The 16914-nt window shown below is 44.7% G+C and overlaps 1 protein-coding gene across 1 annotated transcript in view; it reads left to right on the forward strand.

Moving 5' to 3' along the window:
- RRM1 (ribonucleotide reductase catalytic subunit M1) overlaps nucleotides 1–16914 on the forward strand; it is an 86005-nt gene that overhangs the window by 37522 nt on the left and 31569 nt on the right. Inside the window, exons 8-13 of the mRNA XM_069640353.1 lie at nucleotides 3633–3774; nucleotides 3886–3969; nucleotides 9515–9676; nucleotides 9777–9856; nucleotides 10977–11178; nucleotides 15432–15581. Of these exons, the coding sequence (XP_069496454.1) occupies nucleotides 3633–3774; nucleotides 3886–3969; nucleotides 9515–9676; nucleotides 9777–9856; nucleotides 10977–11178; nucleotides 15432–15581 (820 nt within the window). The remainder of the gene's footprint in view (nucleotides 1–3632; nucleotides 3775–3885; nucleotides 3970–9514; nucleotides 9677–9776; nucleotides 9857–10976; nucleotides 11179–15431; nucleotides 15582–16914) is intronic.

Genomic DNA, 16914 nt, shown 5'->3' on the forward strand with positions numbered 1-16914 from the left:
AGTCACAGGAGCAAAGCGAAGAGGGTGGGGGGGGAATTCAAGGTATCCCTTTGGCAGTCCACATGTGTGCCATCTCTGACCATGATTTGCGAGCAATACTAGCTCTCTATCCTTAAGAACTGTAGTTACTCTAGGATGAAGAAAATCTTTTAGGAAGACCCAAAGGTTCCCAGCAACGCTGCCCATAAGGAGCAGTGTGCTGCTATAGTAAAATACAGATGCCTTAAAGATATGTGGGGAAATATATACTCTATAGAACATAGTTCCAAAAGACAGCAAATGAGTGGAAAAATGCTCCACTCATTCAGGATTAAGGAAAGGTCTAGAAGTCCAGCAAAAATGCTGTGGGTCTCACTAGGAGAAGGGATGAAGCATCTCCCTAACAAGGTGGGTATGGAACCAGCATAGTGCTGATCCCATGTGAAGTGTCTGTTAGCGTCTGGTACTGTCAAAAGCTGCTGAGATGTCTAGGATGTTGTGGGCTTTGTCAACCATCTGTATGGTTGATATCTCCGTGCTGCATCTGGCTCTGAAACCCAGATTGGTAGGTTTTGAGGAGGTTGTTGGTGTCCATTGGTTTCTGCAGTTGCGCGGCTACCGCTTCCTCAATCTTATCTAGGAATGTAAGGTGGATAATGGGGCAATCGTTACTAGGTTGTCTGTATCCAGAGTGGGCTTCTTTAGTAGAGGGAGGATTTGTTATGTCTTTAGGGTCGATGGGGAAGGTGCCTGGAGTTGGCGAGCTGTTGCTGATTTCCAGGTAAGGAAGGGGAGCTTCTCCGGCGAGGGTCTTGATAGTCTGTATATGATGTGGGTTTGAGGGCAGAAAGGGTTTCTAATGGGTCCTCTGTAGTCTTGTGTGTGGTCCACTGTGTGGGGATTACATGAGGCGGGTCGTGAGGCGAGTTTGTATGAAGAGGTGGTGTCAAAGCTTGCTGATTTTGTTGCTCAAGATTGATAGCGTGGATTTGATTGTGTGGCATGGCAGGGTTGATCCAGTGCTTGACCATGAAGGCTCTGCTTTTGTATGACACTGCTTGGTGTTTTGATAGTAAAGGCCTTGTCTGTGTTAGTTGTCAGCGGGTGCCAGGTCAGATGTTAACATGGAGCGGTGCTAGGTTTTCTCTTTTCCTGGCTCTATTGCTGAGGTTGAGTTCTTGCATGTACCAGGGTGCCGACGGTTTTGGTTTGCGGGCACTTTTCGCATCAAAGGCTGAGAAGCTGGCGTTTGAGTGCTTCCAGTGGTGAGTTGCAGTTCACCAGTAAGTTCTTGAAGAACCTGAATATTGGTCTGATGGGTTTCCCTGGGAGTGTTGGCTGGGGGTGGTGTGCAAGATGCTGAAGGGCATGGCTAGGTGGTCAGACCAGTCGCGCGGGAGAGTGACTGCAAGGCCTCCACCTGTCTTGTTCTACTGGTGTTTGCTATAGTTTGGGATAAGGACGTTCAGGATGACACTTTAATTGCATTGACTTTGACGAATTCGTGGGACGTTAAGGGTTTGCAGGACTGAAGGTGCTGGACAGATGGGGAACTTCAACAGCTCTACGCATGCCTGCCTGATATCTTCATTTTCAGTCTGTGTTCTGCTTCTCAAGTCCCAATTGGGCGCTAAGGTTCTTTCGTGAGAGGCCCCTACATTTGGCTTGCTCTGGTAAAGGCCTTATGATTTCCATCAGCTGTATCCAGGTTGCACCCAATTGGCTCTTGCGGGCAAACTGCAGAGAAGGTGGGCCTGTCCTGCTGCCTCCCTATCTGACCTTCAATTCAACGTGCGTGCAGCATCATTTGACCCAACTCTTATGGGGCAGGCAGGGCTTGTGATTTCCCTTCAGATGCTCACACCCGCATAAATCCTCCCCTTTCCTCTGATTGCCCCCATGAATTAAGTGGTTATTTAATTCCTCCCCCAGGAGTCAAAGATCGAATTATTTCCTAGTTTCTTGAATGGACCTGCACCATTGTTTGACCCCCTATATAGTATTGTAAGAAAGTGAGTTAAGAACCCCTGTAGCTGCGTGCACAAATGTTATTAAAATGGGTAAATGTATATACATTTTATAGGCATGTGATGGGAATTAACAGTTTTTTAAGTGTTCAAATGGAAATGGTTTTATGACTGTGCTGACCTGTCGATGTGTGGCTTGTATAGATGTCTCGTATTTCTAACTGGGGGGGGGAAAAACAAAACTGCACAAGTACTTGAATGCAAGAAAGTGGGCATTGAAAAGTCAAAATATTTTACCATGTGTAGAAACACCGTTTTCTGTGTTTCCATTTATGAACATCTTATGGCTACGCCCCTTAAATGTTACTGGCTCGATGTCTTCTGGCTGCCTTGGGTGTTTTGAGCCTGGGTAGGGGGGGGGGGGGGTGGCGTAGGCAGTGATGTTTGGGGGGGAGGGGAATTCTGGCTGTCTGCTCTCCAGGTGTGTTTGGGTGAAGTCCAGTGGCACTGTGCTTCTGACGGTCCCTGGTCCCACGTGTATGCAAGCTCTGCTGGGAGGGTCTGTGCTCATTTCAGGTCTTAATTTCTGGCCTTCCTTTTGTGCCAGCTTAGTAACATCTTTACCTTTGCTCTCTTGACACGCCCTACCTTTCTTTCGAACTGTCCTGTACATCTGCATTTAGTGTTCTAGGATTTAGAAATCCGAAATGTCAACAAAAAAAATGCTTGTTCTGTGGAACATGGCACTCATTTGAGCCCCCCCTTAGGCCTTTTGTGACGTTCAATCTTAACTCATATTTGGTTTTAAGTTGGAAGCCTCGATGCTGGGCTCATCTTAAAATAGTGGTGATATAGGGAGTCGACGCAGACTGGTAATTGAAAGATAAAAGCATTTTGCATTGGTTAAACTACTGATAAGAAAGCCAGGGCGCTGTATGCATTCCTTATGATACATGCAGCAGCCACACGTGTGCGTCTGCATCTGTGTATCTGTCTCCTTCGGGTGGGAAGGGCGGCTGTGTGCTGCTCACTCTGGGTGCAGTTTCTGGCTCGGCAGCGGAAGCCTGCGGCGGCCCAGCGCCAATCGTGTCGCTGGTACTGAGGCAGCAGCCGAAGGATGCTGGAGCCAAGATAGACCGGGCAGGCGGGCGCATGCCTGCGCCCATTAGCAACAGTAACATGCAGCGCCCCGAGAGGGCAGTGGGCCTGCATCCTAGGAAGTGCTCGGGCGTGACCAGGGATAGCGCTCTGGTTCCTTCCTGTGGCTACGGATCCATGCACGCAAATGTAACTGACGGCGAGAAACATCACCTTGCCTTCACCTGCCCAGAGGCACAGAAATGTCTCACTTTATATAATATGGGGCATTCTATGCTGGTGTAACTTTGGCTTTGAGTAACATTCAAGGAATACCGAATAGTTGGGTTATCAGCCAGATTTCGGCCAAATACTTACTCTAATTTGATATTCGGTACACCTCTAACCAATGTCCCCAGGTCCTAAAACGCCACTAACCTGACTTATGGTTTGTGTTGGTTTAATTTGTCGCCCCTCATTTTGTGATGAAGTGGTCTCATTTATAAGATTACGTGTGCTTTAATGTTGGTGTATGAAATAAAAATGTTTTCCATGGGACTGGTTGTAGAGTAGAGCAATGTGTTCACGATGAACTTTTTTTTTTCCAAGCTGTTTCTTGCTATGTATGAAGGACGATAGCATTGAAGGGATTTATGACACGTTGAAACAGTGCGCTCTGATCTCAAAGTCTGCTGGCGGGATTGGCGTGGCTGCAAGTTGTATTCGAGCAACAGGAAGCTACATTGCCGGAGTAAGTATATGGTGTGATTTTCTTTCAAATTTTCAGTGAAATGTTTTTGGGTGCAAGGTGGATACACAGTCGTGCCTCTGGTAACAAAATATGGCCTTCCTCCCTTTTTAGACCAATGGAAATTCCAATGGCCTTGTCCCAATGCTGAGAGTGTACAACAATACAGCTCGCTATGTGGATCAAGGTGGTAACAAGGTAAGTTAATTTTGCATGCATGTTGCTTCCCATGTAGCATCCCATCAGCTTGGTTCCCTCTTGCAATTACATTATTTTAAATGCTGGCACTACTGAAGAATTAATGCAATAAAATTGCTTCTACCATTTCTGAAAAGGTACACAGATGAGCTGAAGGAGTGGATGGTACTATGTCATTGGTGGTCTATCCCTGGCAATGCACTGATTAATATTGGCAGGTAGCCACTCTGCAACACATCCTCGGCTTCAGAGTTCTTGCGTTTTTTTTTTCTAACTGGGTTTGAGCTTGTGGCTCCTGAACAGACTAGTTTTATTGGCGTTATCTGGTGTAACACACTAAACACTATGGATGTAGTGTGGATCTTGGTAAGATATCCCGGTGGTTTGTCAACTCCCTCACCCCCCATCCCCCAACTTAGTATCAGCCTGTACTAACTCAGGATGTTGATCGAGTGGTAGAGCAGTCAGGCGTATCTTAAAAGGAAGACCTTGACCACCACCTTGGTCACATTTTACCGAGTCCTACAACTTGACTTTCCATCTTTCCTCTACTCATTTAACATCCCTCTTTATATCAATACGACTTATTTATATTCTCCACTTCCTACTCCTCCCTCTAATACTTCTGGTTCTACTCTTGACCTCGTCATTTACAGTTTCATTTATCTGCTCTTCCTGTCTACTTATCAGATACTCCCTACTTTCGGCTTCCTTGCTCCCACCTACTCCTTGTACCTCCTGCCTCTCCTCAACTAAGACTTTCTATAGGCGTGACCTACGCAACCTCAACTCCTCACATTTCCATGATACCTGTCATCTCTCACACTTTTCTACTCTCTGCGGATGAAGCAAAATATACTCTGCATGTCTTGCTTCTAGTCTTGATCAACTTTACCCTCTTTCAGCCCATTCCAAATCTACCCAACCCTGGCTCGCTTATTTCTCTTCTATGCGCTGTCTCCTTCCCCACCTTGAAAGGCACTGGCGCAATCTCTGTTCTCCTGCCCACGCTACCTATTTTCTTCTCATGCCCTCTACGATAACTGTATAACCTGCTAAACTCACTGTTTCTCTGATCTTCATAGTCCATCCACTCATCCTTTACGTCTTTTTCAAACTTTAACTCTGCTTCTTTCTCCTCCTACACCTGATCTGTCCAATTCATCCCTGTCTGGATATGATCTTGCTAATTTCTTTAAAGTTCACTCCCTACGCCAGGATATTCTATCCTCACCTTATAACTCTCCCCCCTTTTTCCAAACACTCTCGGTCCTTATTCATCTTGATATGTCTGCTCTTGACACTGTGGATCACTCTTTGCTTCTGGATTCTCCTTCTTTGGTCTTCATGGGTCTGTTCTTTCGTGGTTTCATCTTACCTATCCAACCGTAATTTTGCTGTCTGCGGGGTGGCAACACCTCCCCATCCTTTTCTCTTGATCACGGTGTTCCTCAAGGGTCTAGTCTGTCTTTTTCTATTTTCCTTATACTTTCTTGCGCCATTATTTCATGAGTATCTCACCATTTCTATGCTGATGCTCTGCTCTTTCTATCCTTCTCCGCTGACATTCATCACTCTCCTGCCTCGCTGCCATCAAATCCTGGATGACCTCTCATTTCTTCACTTTAAATGCTGGAAAGACTGACTTCTTATTCTTTCCCGCCAACACCCTCATGTCAAAACCTCGCCCCCCCCCTCTTGTGTTTCTTTTCTCCCTCTAATCTTTCTCCCACTGCCCGCAATCTTGGTCTTTATTTCGATTCTAATCTCTCCTTTGCCCATCTCCCTTCCATCCCGCGCCTGTATTTCATCTCTACAATATTAAGCCTGCCCTTTCCTTACTTTTCAAGCCACAACTTCTTGTCTCTTCACTGGTCTTCTGCCGACTATTCTGTTCTTTGGTCTTCGCTGCTCACGCCTTGCTCCTCTATCATTCTTCTGTTTGCTCGCTCTTCTTTCTTACTGGTTCTCAATTCTTCCTTACATCTCGGCTGCTTGTCTTTCTAGTCTCGGCTTAAATATAACTTTCTTCAATCTCTTTACGGACTGCTCCTGACTTCCTTGCATCTCTCCTTATTTTATTCTCCTTCTCGCGCCCTCCGCTCTGCTGGTTTTTTGTGCCCCCTCGGCTCAATCCCGCTTTCGTGCTTTCAAGATCCTTGCCCCTCTTCACTGGAACATGCTCTCTCTTCGCTCTTCCTTTCTTCTGTTCCGTTACTCTCCTGCTTCAGTCCTCTGATACTGGCTGTACATGAACGCTGATTTGCATTTCTGATTTTATGTACTGTTCGTCCTATGTAAAGCACTTTGGACAAAGGTACTATATAAAGCACAAAAATAAAAATGTGCTATAGAAGTACACTGAATCCAGCTGGACAGGCACATCAAAGAAGCAAATAAACATAAGTATATATTATTGTTACACCAGAATGACTTTAAATTTTGACGTTTATACTAAAACACTTAAGAATTTTGGTTTGAAGAAAATGTTTGTGTTGGATTCTCCGTGGTGTTGCAGCTCTGGACCATTTCTTGGACAATGGACAGGATCTCCTAGCAGTCTCAAAGGAGGACCTGTAGCATGAATTCTTGGTTCACTCTGGTTTTGGCGCCTTTTCTGCAGCACCAACAAAACACGGATTGCCCGGTCAATCTTCGCTTCCTGCAGTCCCACGTTCTGATGCTGAGTTGGATCGATCTCTGGAGTGTCCTTATGGGTTCAGCAAAGATTTGGAACAGTTCGACCTTCCACAACGATGCACTCCATTGGGTACTGCAGCTCTGGAAACTCCTAGGATCTCCGGAGATGGCTTGTTTCAAAGTGCCTCTTGGGACTGGTTGTTCCCACCATCCAAAGGGAAGGAACCATCCTTCTGTCGCACAGAACACTGTTGGGACAGCAGTGGTCGCGTCACGGTGTTGCAAAGGGTCTGCGGGCACCTCTGGTCTTTGTTAGGTAGAATTTTCAGTTTAGTGCTAAATTCCTCCCACTAGAGACACCCAGCTCTTGCTGAATTTTGCGACTTTGTACTTCTGTTTGTGTGTCTGACAAACTCCATAGGCATCTTTACATTGACACACTGCACCTTCAGTGTAGTGGCACAGGGAAGTCTTCGATTTCCCAAAGGTTTAAATACCTTCTCTTGGTGAAACTGTTTCCAAGAGCAGTGAAGTGAAATTGACTTTGTAACTTTCTAGACCCAGCACACACAATCTTACATAGGGTGCTGGAGGGGTTACTTAGTTTCCCCTTTGTCTAGTTTCTCATGTAACATTGTTGTTACCCTTTCTGCAATTAATGGCTGGTGGCAATGGTTTACTTTTTACTACCATTTGGGTTTTTACCGCGGGGTGCCATTGCAACTTTGGTAAAGCACCCATGGGTGACCATTTTGGCAAAATGGCCCGGTCTTTTTTTGCCATTTCGTGTTGGAAAGGTCCTTCTTGAGATTGACTGTGTGCCAAACCAGGTTTGGTCCCTTTGTTTCCTTTGGCGTGATTCAAGAGTGAAACCCCCTCTGCCTCCAGTATGTCTGGCAGGGGCAGGAAGTGAGGGACGTGCCCGACACTCCCTGTGCTTAATCCCCTTGGTTACAGGAATGCACCCACAGGTGATTGCCTGCTGGCTGTCCATCGACAGCCACCCTGCTGTGTAATTGACAGCTAGGCTGGAATGAATGGGAGAAACCTGCTTTTAAGGCGAGGCTGTTGGCTTGGAAGGCAGTCGACCACTGGACGAAGGAATCCCAAGAAGAACTTGGAAGAGACGCTTGCTGCAACTCCTGGACCGTTGGTTTGCCCGTTGAAGCCTTGCTGCTGTGCTGAAGCTCCGAATTCGCCTCAACTAGAGAAGCCCTGCAAGGACGACTTCTCCCTTTCAGTTGGTGGGACCAATCAACTCCATAAACCCGTCTGGACATCCCCCTCGGAACTGGCTGTACTTCTGCTGCTGAGGAACACCAGATTGTGTGCGTTGCTTTTAAGTCGGCCCAGAGTGCCAGAAAGAGCCTCCGGTCTTCCCTGAAGCAGGAGTGACCAAGCCTGAGCCACCAACAGACTGCTAGACCACAGATGCAAGGAAAGTCCAGAGCAGTATCGGAGAACACTGGTGTTGCTATTTACTGTCGGACGCGAGGAGCTGAATCGAACTGTCAATTGCTGCCGCTGACCTTCCCATTGCAGAGCAGTCCCCAGATCTCCCTCCTATCCCCACGACCGAGGCGCAGGAACAGAAGCCAGGTGGAACAATTTCTTCTAACCAGAGCTACTGTAAAGTCTAAGAACCTACCTCTTGTTTAGCCTTACTTGCTCACAGTAGAGACTTGTCTTGGTTACCTTGCAGAGTTGCTATAGCTTTGCCCCTCACAAGCCTCCCAGCTTGTGGCCCTTCAAGCGTTTTTAAAAAAAATATATATTTTTTTTCTACAAACATTTCAGGACTTTTTACCTACCTGCAAGATCTTCAGCTCTCCAAGGCATTGTGCAATTAACATTGGCTGTCCTGACTCCGAGGGACCCTGCTTTACCTCTGACTCTGTGCTTTAACCCTTTATTTACTCTGCATTGGAAGTGTATTGGAAGGTTTGACTTATTTGTTAACCTTTGTTTTTATTCCTTTACCTTTTACACCAAACTAATGTACCATTGAAATCAATGTCCAGTGTCCTACCTATTAAGTCACCTGAGGGAGTAGGAAGTGTGCCATCCCCAATGGATGTTTTAGAGAAACTGTTTTGAAGAGTATTGTTACATATATTGCTCCCTTCTGAAAGGCTTATACAACTTTCTTTTTATCAAACCTTGAGTGTATGTGAGTAACTGTAATGTGAAACTGTCACATTACTGCTCACATTGACCGCTCCTGAGATGAGCCTGGCTGCTCAGCCACACTAACAACCTGTGTAGTTCAGATTTAAACCATTGGGTCCCTATTGCTAGGAGGTCCGGGTTATTGTAGTGCACCCAAAGGGTACTGCGTACAATTTTGCCTACTCCTTCACTTACTTTAGCTTCCAGTGGTTGACTTGCTTTTCACTACAGAAGCCTTGTCTTGTATACAGTTCCAGCACAAATTCCTATGCAATCTCCCTCAGAATTTTACAGAAAGGGGCGTTTGGCTGTCCAATCTGGAGAAGGGCGATACTGGGTATCCCTTTGGCAATACACCAAAGGTGGATACTGGGTATTTATCTTTTAATATCCCCAAGTAACTGCAGTGGGATAATCTTAGAGGACCATTAGGATACCAAGCAACTTGCCCATAAGGAGCTGTGTGCTGCATTAGAAGAATACAGATGCCTTTTAAGAGCTATGGAGTAGACAATAGTACTTGTAGAACACAAAGTACAGAGTTCCAAAAGACCAAGCCCAAAATAATGAATGAGTGGAAAAAGGCTCAAGCTTATTTAGAATTTAAAGAAAATGGGGTCCACAGAAGTACAGCCTAAAGTGCTGGGGGGAGGGGCTCACCGTGCTGGGGGGCTCACTAGGAGAGGGGGATGTAACATAATAATAATCTCGCGAACGGTTGTTTTTGTCTTTTTAGCGGCCTGGTGCATTTGCCATTTATCTTGAGCCCTGGCATTTTGATGTCTTTGAGTTCCTTGACCTGAAGAAAAACACTGGGAAAGAAGAGCAGCGTGCCCGGGACCTCTTCTATGCTCTCTGGATTCCTGATCTCTTCATGAAAAGGGTAGAAAACAACGAGGTGAGCTGCCAGCAATGCATGCCCATGCAGTTTTATTTTGACTAGTGCAAGCAACTGTATGAGAGTCTGGAGTGGTATAACTTTGTTACCTTTCTGTTAGGATTGGTCCCTGATGTGTCCCAGTGAGTGCCCAGGACTAGATGAAGTTTGGGGGGAGAAGTTTGAAGAGCTTTACGAGAGGTAAGTTAATAACTCCCGAGATGGCCAGGGTGGACTGTATTGCTTTGTCACCTTGTAACTTAACTGGGGTTTTGGAAAACTCTACAAGCAAGGAATGTCCGTCTTGTAAAAGACTTGAGCCAGAACATCAACCAGTTCAGTGAACCTTTATTAGTGTATTGCTGCTATTTAGTATGGCCGGCTATATAGATATTTTTGACAATTTAAATACTATGCTCCCACTGCCAACTTATTTTTGAAGTCTTGTATGTGTATGCGCAGGTCTGCCTTTACTGCAGCTTTTTGCTGCTAGATGTGCTGTAATGAGTGGATTCGTCAGTGTTAAACATTGTACAGGTGATGGTTTGTCTTTCATGGGTTCTGCCTGGGTATTTATCCACTTTCTAGAATCCCTTGAATGTTCTTCTGAAAGACATGAAACATGCCAAATATGAAAGTGGACACCCTCCCTTTTTCTTTACCTCCTGACCTCCATTTATATATACCAGTACTTAGAGAAGTGTAATGTTGGCTTGTAGGTATTGAGTTGTTTGAAAAATTACAATCATGAACAATTGCAGTGTTTTCTGGAAAACAAATGTATTCCTCTTAGAATTTCTGATGAATTAAGTACTTTGGAACTCCTGGTGTGCTGTGGGGGAAACTAATCTATAATCTAAGAAGATTCTGAAGTATCCTAAGAACGTACATTGCATTTGTTTTATATGAAAAGGAAAAACTGTCCAAACCTGTGAGTAGTGTTTGCTACCTTAAGAAAAATGTATAATTTCCTGATTGACACTTCAACAATTGTGATCGCTTCAGAAATATGCATCTGTGCTAAGTTACTACCTTTGGCAGGGAGCTCTACATAGAGCCTGTTTGATGAAATATAGTAACATGGTGTAATGGACAGCTAAATTCTGCTGATTAAGAATGTAGTTTAAATCTCCCAAGACACTTGAGTGCTGTGAAATTGGGGGGCGGGGTGACACTAGGAGTGCCATTACCCTCCGTTGGTAAATGTCGATTACGTCTGGCCTCAAAACCCTGTTTCTATTTGAGTATATGGCTGAGCTGGAAGGGTTGCGCTTAGAAGCTGACTCATGCAGTGAATGATTATACCTTGCTTCCCTTCTAGGTATGAGAAGGAAGGACGAGCTCGCAAGGTAGTGAAGGCCCAGCAGTTGTGGTATGCAGTCATTGAATCTCAGACTGAAACTGGCACTCCCTACATGCTTTATAAAGATGCCTGCAACCGAAAGAGCAACCAGCAGAACCTTGGAACCATTAAATCCAGCAATTTGTGCACAGAGATTGTGGAATACACTAGTGACTCTGAGGTAGGAAAACCTAAAATTGAAGGCAAAGCTATTGTTACAAAGTAGAAGCACTGATAATTGGCACATGAAACCAGAAAAAAGCCAGAGGCTACATTTTGGAACTGGTACTAGTTCAGTGTTCATCAATTGCCAAATTGTGTGATTTAGGGCTAGTTGACTTGTCCACTACCTGCCATTGTAGAGTCTGTTAACAGGCCTGTACGGTGTACTGTTTGAAAAAAATATCCTGTTCAGGTGGTCCATTAAACTTTCTTGGTTATGGGTTATTCATGGGCTACTGGCTGCACTTCATCTACCTCAGGAATTGGTATGGTTCATCAGAATCTCTACTGGTGCGGAGGTCTGGAAAGTTAACCTTGGTGTCTTCTGCATGGTTTAGTCTAACCACTAACTTTTGGAGCGGCTTAGCAGTACGAAAGATGCTAAAAGATAGACAAAACTCTTTGGGTAGCAGTGGAGTCTCCCTTCATTCAAGGGAGAAGGCTAGGCGATGGGTACACATGGTCCCAATAGATAGCACAAAGGGAAGGCACTGATGTACTGAAAAATATATTTATTTTAGTATTCAGGACAACTAAAGTATTCCCAATCCTCTCATACTTTTTGGTAAACAATTTAAAGGCATGGTCTAGTAAAAAATGTTATTTAAAAAATAGATGGGCAACATAAAAAAATACTAGCATTCTCTTTTTTAAAACTTCCTATGTAAAATTTTGAGCTATTCAAGCTCAAAATTCGCAAAAGCAAGCACATGGGCGCATCCATTTTGTGAAATGGATGCCCTCTGTGCTGGCTTTTGCGGCACTAATGAAGGAAAAGCCAGCCAGCTGTAGTAAACCAAAGCTACCGCTGGGTGGCTTTCCCTTCATTAGTGCTGTACGCGGAGGACTGGGACCGGAGACCAGAGCAGGAAAGCTGCAGCTGAATCTCGGTAAGTGTTTTTTATTATTTTTTTTTTTATTTTTAAATAAGCACTAGCTGGAGGAGCCCGGAAAACTTAGAAATAAAACAGGCTCTCGGGTTTTCCAACACAACCGCTGCGGTTTTTCTTTCTGAGTTTCTCAGGCTAAGAAAAACCGCAGCGTTTTCCAACACAATAACGTATTTATGTTTGCGGTCGCTTCAAAAGCGACCGCAAACATAAATACGTTTTTAAACCTGCTGTTTTATTTCTAAGTTTTCCGGGTTCCCCCAGCCCGGAAAACTTGGGGAAAAAAAAAACCCCAGCTAGTGTGCACTTACCGAGATTCATTCAGCTGCAGCTTTCCTGCTCTGGTCTCCGGTCCCCGTCCTCCACGTACAGCACTAATGAAGAGAAAGCCACCCAGCGGTAGCTTTGGTTTACTACAGCTAGCTGGCTTTTACTTCATTAGTGCCGCAAAAGCCAGAGGGCATCCATTTCACAAAATGGATGCGCCCATGTGCTTGCTTTTGCGAATTTTGAGCTTGAATATCTCAATTTTACATAGGAAGTTTTAAAAAAGAGAATGCTAGTATTTTTTCTTTGTTAGCTATCAATTTTTTAAATAACATTTTTTACTAGACCATGCCTTTAACTGCAACACCCATACTCCCTCTAAAGGCTAACTTTTTTTTAATAGTGTGGCACCTAGAGAGAAGAGGTTAAACTTACCCAGAGGGCCAACATGAATACAAAAAAAACACTACTTCCACAGTACTGGGCTTTAACCACTAGTGGCTGCACTATATCCTATTTGAGTGGTGTATAAGGCAGGGATATAATACTTATAAATCACAGGTAATAACTAAAATAGTCTTTTAGTGAAACTCCAGGGCTCCTGGAAAAAGGGTAGGTACTTTTTTCAGTCACTTGCAGGAGTTCAAAGGTTTGTCCTGTTGATGCCATTTGACAAAGTTAGAAAGTATGCCCATGGGAAAACTGTGTCCCTTGATTAAGTCGCAAGTCTGTCCCACAGTTGTGGCCGAAGAAGCTACCAACCACAGTTAAACTCCAGAGGAGATTGCCTTTAAGATCTGTTCCAGGATTGGGAGACGGCCAACCTGAGAAGGATGACTGGCAAGCAGGGTTCAGGCCAATGGAAATCCGCGGTTGCTGGGAGTCTTGCAGCAATACCCCACTACTCCAGACCTGGAGGAGTGACGTGGGTCCTGAAGGAATATATTGTACTTGGTCATTCTAGAGTTGTTGTCTCTGAGACAGTGAGAGAACAAGTTGTACAGGGCTGTACGAGTATCTGGTACCTAGGAACATGAACCATGCACTAGCAAGGGCCCATGTGTCAAAGGAATCTGTTACTAGGGCGGTAACCAACCAGCCAAAAGCGACTGGGAAGGCACCAGGGAGCGTGACCAGCCCAACTGAGTGGTATTTTTGGGCAGCTCAATGGGCAAGGCAGGCTGCCATCCAACAAAGGGCATACCCACAACTGGAGCAACGGATGGTGACCTGGGATGGCCCAAGACATAGTAGGGCAGAGTAGCACCAACCCAGCATTCCTCTAGGCTGTTTTACAGGAGGCAGCAGTTCCCAGTTCAGCCCGGAAGGAGTGGGGGAGGGGGAAGGACCTCAGCAGTAGTAAAAAGAATCCTGGTCAAGAACAAAAGGGTGCAGCCAATATGGCTAAACCAGGTCACCCATGTAGCCTCTTCATGGCAATCCTCTTGTAAGTCTTTTTATTGGACATGCCAGGCTGGCAGACATAGTATGCTTTGGCTAGCCACCTCCACCCATCTGGGCTGAACCATTTTAAACCACACTAGAGTTAACTGGGCATGACCGTTTCCATGTCAGCCCAGTTAATGTTGGGCCTTTCTCATAGTTCACACACGATTGATCAAAATACTACTTTCATGAGTAGGACTTAACCCCTGTGGCTATCCTACTGGTAATTTCGGTTGATTTGGTAAAGGACTGTGCCCCTGGTGAAGCCAAAATTAAATTCAGCTGCCACCAGCCTACCACTCTTCCAATAGAAGTACCTATGTGGCAGTCAAAGATGTAGAGAAGCAAACCTTAGATTTCTAAAACTGGGACACCACTTTTGCTCTAGATTGATGTAAATAAACTGCAAACAATGGTTGCCCAGCAATATATTGTTACAACAAGCTTAAGTAACATACACGTTTAGTATCGATCCATGCTCTATGGATGTTCGATCGTGCATGTGCATATGTTGCATTTGTGGCTGGAGTGCGTTAATTGTAGACCCTGTTTATAAGGGATGATCTCTCTGTACCTTGTGGCAGTTGGGAAAGGTACTCTTCTCCCTTTCCTCCATTGCTTTCAATGAAGCCACCAGCTGATCTGCTTTTTGTCTGAATTCCTGTTTTGGAGAGTGGGGCCCTTTTGCACCATTCATTTACCCCCCTTATTTTGTACTCATCCGTCCTTATAGATGGTAACTGGATGGCCTGTTGCACTGTAATTTCTGTTTCAGCACTGAAAACATTATAGCATGACACATTATTTTAAAGAATGCCATTCTTTGGGCATGTGATATCACACAATGGCAATACTGGTGAATGTGTAGAGCTAGATCTTGTATGAATGTATCTGGGACTATAGCCACTGTAAAATGGTAACTGCTTTAATGAGACTTGACTGCTATATGAAGGTAGTGTCTGCTCGATTGGACCCACCCCTCATTTTGGTCTTATTTTAGCAATCTTTTTTTTCTACATAGTTCTATAATGTAGAATTTACAATTACATTTCAAACTTGAATGTACGTTTGGAGCCCCTTTGCTTGTGTTTTTTGGTTTTGTTATAGGAACACCCTTCACACGTATCTCCCTTTCATGTATACCTGTAATCAAATTGACTTGCCACTTTCAAAAATTAAACCATGCATGTAACAATTGCAGACCAATGTGTCACTACTTGTGTTGTCCTTAAGAGCAACTCCTTGAAACTTCACTTCTGGCGACACCGAGGGTTGAAAGGTCATGCAATACTGCCAGTGTCCTGTCAGTCCCACTAACCTTGAATTTTGGTGGCTTGACCTCATTGGCCTACAGAAATGTTTTACTGGCCCTTGTGCTCGACACAGGTTTTTTGGTAATGTTCTAAGGTTTTGAAATGGTCCTATGAAGTTAAGAATGGTTAGTTCTGATGGTGCTTGGCAGGTCTCAAAGTGCTGGAAGATTCCCTTTATGGCTCACCATAAACCTTGATGGCTGTCTGGTTGTAGTCCAAAACATCCGGAGAGCCAAAGTATGCTGATCACTGTTTTACATGTAAGTTGTGCCTGAAGTGTGCTTCAACTCTTGCAGGTTGCAGTATGTAATTTGGCCTCCATCGCTCTCAACATGTATGTGTCATCTGATCGCACTTTTGACTTTAAGAGACTAGCTGAAGTCACCAAAGTGATAGTCCGAAATCTGAACAAAATTATTGAAATTAACTTCTACCCTGTGCCAGAGGTAAGTGACTTGAGCAGTTTAATTTATGTATGCACAACATCTATATGTAAGATATATATCGTCCTTTGTGTCTTCGGTGGGTCAGTCTTGTATACTGTACATTTTTTGGGGTTTTTAAAAAAAAAAAAGATTGCCATTTGAATTTTCAGCTCGCTCATGCTGTGAATTGTTACAGCAACTTAAAAATAAGTTTAGGATTCAACTCTTAGAGCAAACTGTTTTGTCTGGGGTGCAGGCTGGCCACTGGATAACCTCATAACTACCTTTTAGCTCCCTAAAATAAGGCCAATGGGCAAAGGTTTGCCATTTGTTTCCTTCTGTGCTGCTGTTGCGGACTGGGGCATCAGCTGTGCAGGCAGCACAGAGGATCTCACTGATGAGCTCTGCATATAAAAAGAAATGTCATTCCAACATATGCCTAGATAACCATAGGATGGGCTGGTGGCAATGGATTAAATTGCTTTTTTTATGCCCTTCCATGCACTTGTTTCTGTCATACTCAAAATGGCAGTGCCATGTGATTATTTTTTTTTATTTGCCTTGTTGGCCATCCTTTATTTTTGTCCTTCCTACCATCAATCTCTTATGGTTGTCCCAATCTTTTTTACAGCCATGGATGTCTGTTGCTGGCTGCTAGAATTAACTTTTAGAACAGCCCCGAGTCGCCACCCTAACAGGGAAAATACACTTGGGTCTCACCCCCTCCCTACCTCCCCTCTAGTGGGGGGATAAGGTAGTGTTTGGGGGAGGTGAGGGGCAAAGGTGTAGCAGGGGGCTGGAGTGTGAGGGTTGGCAAAATTGAGAGGTGTGAGATATGATGATTGTGTATAGGCGCTAGTGTTTCAAAGCGCTTCAAGGCAAGGGAGGGAACAAGGAAAAAACAATGACATTCTTACAGGTCATGAACAGTAAGGATGTGAAATTAGCTCTTACTCGGCCTGATGACATTTCAGAGAGTGCAAGACATAGATGAGGAAGTGAGTGCAAGACCTAGATAAGGGAGGGGAAGAGTGGGAAGGAAATGGAAACAGACGGGCGACTACCGTACTAGGCCTGAAGACGTTTCTGGTAGAGCCTGAGAAAAACAAGAGGGGTGCAGAAAGGTAGGGGAGGAACAAAACTAGAGACTATCATACTAGGCCTGACAACATTTCAGATAGTGCTGGAGGGGAGGAAAAAACAGTAGGGTGAGGAGACTGACAAAGTTGCTATCATACTAGGTCCAGGGACAATTCTGATAGAGTAAGTGCATAGAAGAAAGTAAGGGGAGGAGAGAACAGAGAGTTAGCAGTCAAGAGTCGAGAAGCAAGAGGGGATGGATGGAATTGCAGAA

Source organism: Ambystoma mexicanum, chromosome 7q, assembly GCF_040938575.1.
Source record: "Ambystoma mexicanum isolate Mex_15411 chromosome 7q, UKY_AmexF1_1, whole genome shotgun sequence".
NCBI lineage: Eukaryota > Metazoa > Chordata > Amphibia > Caudata > Ambystomatidae > Ambystoma > Ambystoma mexicanum.